Source organism: Notechis scutatus, chromosome Z (assembly GCF_049901735.1).
Source record: "Notechis scutatus isolate UNSWTSFEM ecotype Mainland chromosome Z, rNotScu1.2, whole genome shotgun sequence".
Taxonomy (NCBI): Eukaryota; Metazoa; Chordata; class Lepidosauria; order Squamata; family Elapidae; genus Notechis; species Notechis scutatus.
In genome coordinates, this window is record NC_142025.1 from 106,615,770 (window position 1) to 106,625,155 (window position 9,386).

Consider the following 9,386-nt stretch of genomic DNA (forward strand, 5'->3'; position numbering starts at 1 on the left):
TTTGAAGGGTAGAAGTATTGTCGGTGGTGTTGAATAGCTTTACATCATCAGCGAAGAGAGAGGGGAGGAGCTGGCGTCGCGACGATACGGTCTGCAATCGAGCTCTAAGATTGCAGCCAATATCTTCGCCCCTGGCCGGTCCAAACGGACCTAAACTGTCCCGTAGAGACGGTGATCGTGAAGTGCATTCACTCTTTATCTGGTGGCATAAATTTTTGTATCGGCTTTTGAAGTTGGCAACATGACCAGATTTGTTTTATCACCAAAGTGATTTCTTTCCCCCCTTTTCATAGCCAATTCACAAATTAATCAATACTTTTTAAAAAGGCAATGAATTACTGACTCAGTAATACTGCTTTTTCTTCCTTTCAGATGCTGCTCATTGTGTTCCATACCCCCAGGATCAATATCCAAACAGCAAGCAAGATCAGTGTATCCCAAAGATTTTTAACTTTCCTTTGTTACCATGAACCTATTGGGGCTGGTTTGGTTTCTTTTGCTATATCATTGGCCTTTATCACAGCTTTGGTAATGATAGTTTTTATAAAGAACTGGAAGACACCCATTGTCTGAGCTAACAATCAGAATCTCAGTTGGATCCTTTTTATCTCCTTACTACTTTCTTATCTTCGTTCCTTGCTTTTTATTGGCAAACCTACTAAAGTGTCCTGCCTCCTTCAGATAACAGCTTTTGGTATAATTTTTTCCATTGGAGTTTCTTGTGTGTTGGCAAAAACAATCATTGTCATTCTGGCTTTCGTGGCTACAAAACCAGGAAACAGGATTGCAAAATGGATAGGGCAAAAAGTGGCAAATGTCACTGTCATTTTTTGCTCCTTCATTGAAGTAGCTATTTGTGATACTAGGTTGTTAATCTCACCTCCATTTCCACATCTAAACTTGGATTCACCAACTGGGCAAATGGCACTAGAATGCAACGAAGGCTCCATCAACATGTTCTATTATGTTCTAGGCTATCTGTCCTTTTTGGCTATCATCAGCTTTATTGTAGCTTTCTTTGCCCACAAATTACCAGACACTTTCAATGAAGCCAAGTTTATCACTTTAGCATGCTGGTCTTTTGTGGATATCCTTTATTCCAGTTTATCTGAGCATCACAGGGAAGAGGATTGTGATTGTGGAGATTTTTTCTATCTTGGCCTCTAACACCAGCCTCTTGACTTGCATCTTTTTCCCAAAACGTTTCATCATTATTTTCAGGCCTGATCTTAATACCAAAAAATGTTCACTGAAAAAAGGATCAATTAAAGCAGAAGACAAAACTTGAATTTCTTTGTTTATGTCTTTATATTTATCTTAGGACCTGTAAATTTATGCTAGCTACAAGTTATCATTGATGTAGTTTTGTAGGAGAATGAATTAGAAAAATGGTTATACAATTTGGGCAACCATTATAAATAGGGTTTTAAAAGGTAAATGAGTCTCTGCAGATTTTACTTGTTAGTCATTGCTGACTATATTGAGTAGTGCTTATCTCAATTTCCTGGCCATTGAGCCAGCACTGTCCAAAGACATTTTTGCAGTCATGTCTCCATCATGATGTCATGGAGCACTATTACCTTCCAATTGAAGTGGTACCTATTTATCTACTTGCATTTGTATGCTTTTGAACCTCTAGGTTGGCAGAAGCTGGAGTGAGGATAGGAGATATCCTGTCACATGGAGCTTGGGTTTAAAGCCAGGCTGCCCACTTTCCAACCAACAAACCCTACAACTTAATCACTGAGCCCCTGCACCAACCATTACAAACAAGAGTTTGATTAAAATCACTACTTGTTATGGTATATTAGCCTAAAATCATTTTGGATCTGATTTGAGAAAAATGAACAAGTAAAGATGATGACATTAGAAAAATCCAATTTATAGAAGTAAATGAAAGAATCTAGATAATAGAAATAAGAGATACTGCAGAAGAAAACTATAAATTTGAAGAGATGATAAATAAGAAATTTAAAATGTACTTTGTCTTTCATAATCACACCTAATATCACCTTAAAATGGAGAATTTGCCCTAGATAACAGTTTTATTTTGGATGGTAAAATACCATCAGAATATCATTAGGAAGCTATCATAGAGGCAGGCTGAATGTGGCCCCAGTATTCAAATTCAAGAAAAAGTTTATTATTTTTAAAGGATTTTATAATTGATTTTTAAATTCACTTATTCTATTTCAGTTTCAGTTTCAGATTTCATGGGACAAATATCAGCCTTTATTACTGCTTGAAGTATGGTATACTTCAAATCTCACTTCCAAAGTCGCTAACAGATTTGTTCAGAGATCAGAAAACTATTTCACTGACAAAATGTATCATTTGGTAATATTTATTTATTTATTTATTGGCAGTAGTGTGAATAGCCTTGATATATGATACTGGATACTACAGATTTAAAGTGGACTTTCCACTGTACGGCGTATGGCCCCAAGAGACACAACTCAAAGGCAAAGTGTGTCAAAATAATTTATATTGATAACGATCAAGTACAAAATTAAATGACTCACCAATTTTAAATGAAAAATAATAGGTCCCATATGATTTATCTAATTTGATGATGCTTTCTTTGGTTTCTGTGAAACTTCTTCTATGGAGTCATTTCAGGGGAAATAGCAATATAAATCCATTGAGGAGGTTGAGCAAGAAAACATTTGACTTTTGGGATTCTTTCCGATGATAACAAAAGAAAACATGAAAATATTTTAAACCCTTGTAGAATTCTTTGAACATGGCATTTCAATAAAACCTGGCATTATGATGTCATAAATATTATTCATTCAAATTAGATTTTAGTTACAAACTGCAATATACAAAAAGATGGCTTTGACCTAGGAATCATGAAAAAAAATCTACTTGCTATATTGGAAAAGTGTAAGTTTGTTTATATATTTCTATCTTGCTATCTCTATAACATCACCACTTCTTTTTATACAGAAAGAAGTATGAATAATAATTAGATAAATTATTAGATTTGAAAATTATCAAAGAGAAGTGCAAGTGCATTTCAATACTTTGATAGTAGTCTTGGTTTTTTTGGTCACTTAATACAAGTTTAGAAAATTTCAACTACATAAGTTTCATATTTCATATACATGTGTTATTCCAAAATTGCGTGTTCAACAGATACTTTCTTTTTCAAAACATATTAACACTTGGTCCACTCTAATACAAATAATAATTAATAATAGTATTAGACAATACCAGAAGGGATACTTAAAGAAAATTTGAATTTTCTTTTTATTATTTTAAAGCCTGGTTTGGATGGAAAGGGATAAAAATAATAAGCTAAAATTAGTAAAATATGTATTATGTCATTTTTTTCCAATTCCTGCTACATTATAGATATAGATTTAAAAACAAAATATTTTATATGTCATAATTTATTATTTGTCTCAATTAATTCTACAAAGTAGTGGATACAAATATTTCAAAGTGCCTTACAAGCTAAATTGTAAAGCAACATACACACACACACACACACATACATACACACAAACACACTAACAAGCAATAACAAATACATACATTTGTCTGTTTGTAGGCAACAACTTTTTGTCTATTAGTTTGAATATTTAGTGACTGAAAACTAAAAACTTGAATGAGGACATCAAACTGTGGTAAAGTATAACTAGGAAAACCATCTTAGAATGGAGAATTTGCCCTAGATAACAGTTTTATTTTGGATGGTATCTTTAGGAAGCTATCATAGATGGAGGCTGAATGTGGCCCCAGTATTCAAATTCAAGAAAGAGTTTATTATTTTTAAAGGATTTTATAATTGTGATTTCATGTAGGTGAAATCAAACTTAGGGAAAACCTACCAACATAATGAAAAATGATCTGTTTCAAGTATAGAATATATAACATAGAATCATAGAGCTGAAAGGTATCACAGAGGTCTCCGAGATTAAAAGCCTGAATCCAATTAGTATGTTTTCCCCAATTTCAGCAAAGACAAATAGAGAATAAATGGAAAATACCAATGAAGGAGCCCAAAACGAAACAAAAGTTATGGAATTCATTCTTTTTGGCTTCCCTGGATCTCATTATCTAAAAATATTCATTTTTACAATCTTTCTTATCATGTACACTCTAACAGTTTTAGGAAATGTTGCCATTATCATGATTGTAACTGCAAATCAATGTCTCCATACTCCCATGTACTTCTTCCTTAGCAATCTTTCTTTTCTTGAAATTTGGTATACAACAGCCTGTGTACCAAAGACACTTGTCACTATTCTTGGATGGAATAGAACTATATCTTTCATTGGGTGCATTATGCAGATGTACTTTGTTTTTGCCTTGGGTTGCACAGAATACTTTCTGCTATCCGTCATGGCTTATGACCGATATTTGGCCATATGTTACCCACTGCAATACACTACTATCATGAACTTCCATTTCTCCAGCATGCTAGCAGCTAGCTCTTGGCTCTGTGGATTCATCGTTATTTCCATACCAGCTTTTCTGATCTCAAGGTTAACCTTCTGTGGACCCAATGTGATTAACCATTTCTACTGCAATATTGATTCCTGGATAATTCTGGCCTGCAGCAGTACGTATAATGTTGAAATTTCAGCTTTTGTTATAGCTATCTTTGTTATATTGGGATCCTGTACGATAACTCTACTTTCCTACATTTATATCATCTCTACCATCCTTCGTATTCCTTCAGCAAAAGGGCAGCAAAAAGCATTTTCTACATGTTCCTCCCATCTTGCTGTTGTTATTATTTGGTATGGTTCCACTATTTTTCTCTTTGTTAAGCCTTCTAAATCGACTTATTTAGAAATGACCAAATTGGTGAACATTTTGAACACAATTTTAACTCCCTTCCTGAATCCCTTTATTTACACACTAAGGAACAAAGAAGTAAAGGAGGCATTTAGACATTCATTGCATTGGAATGGTTAATTATTTGTAATCAACAAATAAATATTAAAAAGAATGTCTATTTGTTGCTCACAAAAAATAAGTTTTAGTATGAACAGTTTCTAAAGAAAACCTATTGTTTGTTCTGGAAAATATATTTATAAGTTTGTATATTTATGAAACTTCACTAAGATATCCAAAGAAACAATGAACACTCAAGCATTGGTATTCTTGTAGTTACGTTGAAAAAAATTAAGACATTTTCTATTGTTTAATCTCTAATTCTTTAATAGTGTTTAACATGCTGTTTCATCTGTGCCAATTTATGGACATCTGTGTGTGAGAGAGAGAATTTTCAGAGCATTAACATTTTGTTCTTTCATTTTCAGTTTTTTCCCCATTTCATTTGCATTCTTTCACTCTTCTTTCTTTCACCTTCCCAATTGACGTACTGCACGGTGATTAAGCCAATTTAGTAGTGGTTCAATACAGAAGGATATACATGGAAAATTACTTAAAGAAAAAAGTAATATGTAAAGGTATAGAAAATAACAGAAAAATAATCTAATGAATTATACAGTACTTTGAAGTGATAAAGCAAGGGGACATTTAGAGAAGAAATAAATGTACTTGTCTCCATTCAGCTTTCCTTCAATCTTGACCAGTCTCCCAGTCCCTGCTGCTGAAAAATATACCCACAGCATGATGCTGCCACCCCTAGGTTTCACTGTTGGGATCATATTGGGCAGACTAGAGAACCTTGTTGTTGCAGTCTGAGGGTCCTTCGGGTGCTTTTTTGCTCCAAGCAGGTTTGTATGTGTTTTGCACTTAGGAGAAGCTTCCATCTAGCCACTCTACATAAAGCCAAAATCAGTAAAGCATTGCAGTAATGGTCGTACTTCTGGAACTCTGTCCCATCTCCACTCTCTGGAGCACAATAAGAGTGACCATTGGGTTCTTGGTCACTTCTCTTACTAAAGCCTTTCTCAGGCTTACTCATATGTGAGACAAACGTTTTTGTAGCTTACACTCAGTAAAACAGATACACGGTGCTAGTTAAATAGTTTATTCCAGTAAGATTTTTAGCATAGTCAAACAGTCCATATATCATTCACAAGTTCAGTCCATCCGCGGATTAATCAGTTCAAAATCCAGTGTCGAAAAAGAGGTCAGTAAACTTACAAATATCAGCCCAGTAATATATCTCCTCGCAGTAGAGATATGAAGAAGTCAAACCTCCTTTCTTCCTTCAGCAACAGCAGAGAACACGCAGTTAACAAACCATCAATCCATCATCGTCAGCAAGCAATCCAGTAAGCCAGCAATCAATCAAGTTCTCTTGCTCCCTCTTATGGCGTTTTTACAGCCGCACCCAAAATTACATGCTTTGCAGTTTAAGGTGACACACACTTAAACTCACTATCATAGTTTATATATATTATTTTACCCAAACTACGTTAGGTAACCATGTTATTCCTAACAATCACTACATGCCAATAATTCTTTGAAAGCCAAGTAAAACAGAGGAAGGAAGGGTCCCAATTGCATGGTTGCAGCTGCCATCTTGACTGCCCTTATGTGTATGGTTAGCTGCCCATCATAGCACCTTGAGATGAGCAGTCATATATATAAATAAATTAAATGCATACATAAATTTCCCTGCCAGCAACTTTTTACATTCTAGGAGAATACTGTAAAGCCTCTCAGTCAAAAACATTTACTTCAGATAATCAGAGAATTACCTCCCAATTGAAGTATAGTTAATATTAAGTTATGAATTAAGCCACATTTAAGTTGGAAGAGTCTGAAGATGGGCCCAGAACTATATGAAACCAAACTGAGTCCGCATGCATTCCTTGAACCCACTGCCAATCAGAGCTGCTCAGCAACCTGTGGCAAGTACTATTATCTCAGATAGTTTTTGACTTAAGTGGGTTATCATGTGACTGACCTGATTTTATGACCTTCTTTTTTTTGTAGTGGTAATTAGCAAATGCTTTGATTGTGAATCAACTGCCATGGTAGTTAAGTGAATGTTGCAATCATTAAGTGAATCCAATATTCACTATGTGGTATTTTTGCAAAATAAATGCCTCTTTATGGCAAAGAGGTGACTGCAGGAGACTGCAAATGGACATTAATGTGGGCTAGTTGCCAAGGGCCAGAAATTTGATCACATTACCATGGGACAGGCAGTCAGAACTTCAGAACCAAGTTATAAGTACATTTTCAGGTGGCCCATCATAAATTCAAAAAATCTCTGTGACTGGTTATAACTTAAGAGCTGTTTGTATTAGCACCTGGTTATACATGATCAAATTGTTCATGATCATGAACCCTAAAAGCAGTAAAGAAAAGGACCCAGGTTAAGAAAACAAACACTTTTTTTTTAACTTGAAGGAACTATATATTGAGAAATATGGAAACTGACAGATTATAGCTCATATTCCTTCAAGAAAACAGTGTCAGACATTGTACTCCTTAGCTTTCAGAACTCAGGGTACAGAATAACAGAGTTGGAAGGGACATGGGATGTATTCTAGTCCAACCCCTTGTTCAGATAGGAAACCTTATACCATTTCAGACAAATGACCTAATCTTGTTAGGAATTGATAGTCACCTAACAGTTGGGTTGGAAATATATAAACCAGGATAGACATTTAATACCGTCTCTTTAAGGGAATGATGTAATTGTAATTGTGTGTGGTTCCTCAAACAGCCATAAGATTGAGCCAGAAACCCGGTTTCCTAGTTGCTAGCTGTTGCTAGATGTTCTGATGTTTGATGTTGGTTGGTTTGCATTTTTCCCTATTGATTGTTGCTGATCGTTGTTCTTCTTGGATTGCTGTGAGTCTATTAAACTGAACTGTGTATAATACTGGAATTTGATTTTGGATTATCCCTGGACTAAATACTGACTGCTTTAGACGTATATGACTTGGACTGCTTGTTGGACTTTGTTTAACTGTTTACTAGAAGTAAAACCTACATTTTACTTTTCAGTGTATCTATGTGCTGGTTGTATATTATTCAATACCACTCTCACTATGTCTCCCTGTGTGCACTCATTCTCCTAAGGGGGAATTACCTCAACAAATCTCTTCTTGAAAACTTCATGCATTGGGACATACACAACTTCTGGAGGCAGGACATTTCATTGATTAATTGTAACTGCCAGGAAATTTCTCCTCAGTTTTAGGTGAATACTGTCCTTGATTAGTTTCCATTCATTGCCTCTTGTCCTGCCTTCAAGATTTTTAGATAATAGTTTTGTAGCAGTCCCTTAGATATTGGAATACTGCTATCATGTCACATCTTTTCATTAAACTGGACATACCTAATTCCCAAAACTACTCTTTATATTTTTAAGCCTACAGCTAAAGACAAACATTATTTCTGTTCAGAATATGGCCCAAAATTGATGCTTCGTGATCACTTTGGGTTGAATTAGGGTCAAATATTTGTGTTGTTGCAGCCTAAAATTTTTCAGGAGTAAGTCATATATCATAGAGAAAAAGTCCCATAAATGAAGATGAGTTTAGAAAAGAAAATATAATTTATATATAATTTTTAAGATTAGTTTTTTTTTTAAACAAATTTTATTAATTTTACAGACAAACAAAGCATCATTAAACATTAAAGACATTGAACCTCTTTCCATTATAAATTTTACAAGCCAAATAAAACATTGTTTTATACAATACAATTCTAATATATCCCATTTCCACTTAAATATTTTTTTAGCAGATTTCTCATTATTTCTCTTTACTCTTATTCAATTACATTTCTTCTATATTTATCCATTTTTTACTCATCATATTCATATTTCCCTCTGCCATGTTTACAAATATTCCTCTCGCTTTCTCCCAAGGTTTTATTAAATCTCAATCAGACATACACACACAAAACACAAAAACATAAAACTTCTTTTTAAAAAGTAGCTTGGGCCCGGATTACCTCTCTTTGTATGGACTTCAATTAAATTCATGTTCAACTTATATGCCATTACCTATCTTATTACCCTTCTATATCTTTATTATAACTTCTCCCCGCTTTCCACTCTCCTTAATTCTATTTTATTTATTTCATCTTAATTTAAATCATTATATTTGTATCTTTTGTCCATTCTTTTCAATTATCCATTTATCTCATTCATATTAGAAAAGAAAATATTTCTCCTGAAATCACTAATCGAAGTATGATGCCTTTCCATCGCTCCCCTACATTAACATCTAATTCCCTATCTAATTCTGCTTAGTACATTCTACTTACTAAAATAGTAAATCCATAAAGTAATTAAATATATAATTAAACATTAAATCTCATAGCATTCCAATTATCTATTTCAAAAACAAATACCATAATAATAAGTTCATACGAACATCCACACAATAGTCAATTAAACTCTATACTTAAACTAAATGTTTTAGACATTCCTTTTAATATTTTATTAAATCTTAAAATCTATCATTATTAAACCTTTAATATTTTAATCTTTA

At 33.9% G+C, this 9,386-nt stretch overlaps 1 protein-coding gene across 1 annotated transcript; it reads left to right on the forward strand.

Moving 5' to 3' along the window:
- The first annotated feature begins 3,984 nt into the window (after nucleotides 1-3,984).
- Nucleotides 3,985-4,929, forward strand: LOC148129069 (olfactory receptor 6F1-like). Its single transcript, XM_087945954.1, has one exon. The coding sequence runs from the start codon at nucleotides 3,985-3,987 to the stop codon at nucleotides 4,927-4,929; it is 945 nt and encodes a 314-aa protein (XP_087802080.1).
- The last annotated feature ends 4,457 nt before the right edge of the window (nucleotides 4,930-9,386 follow it).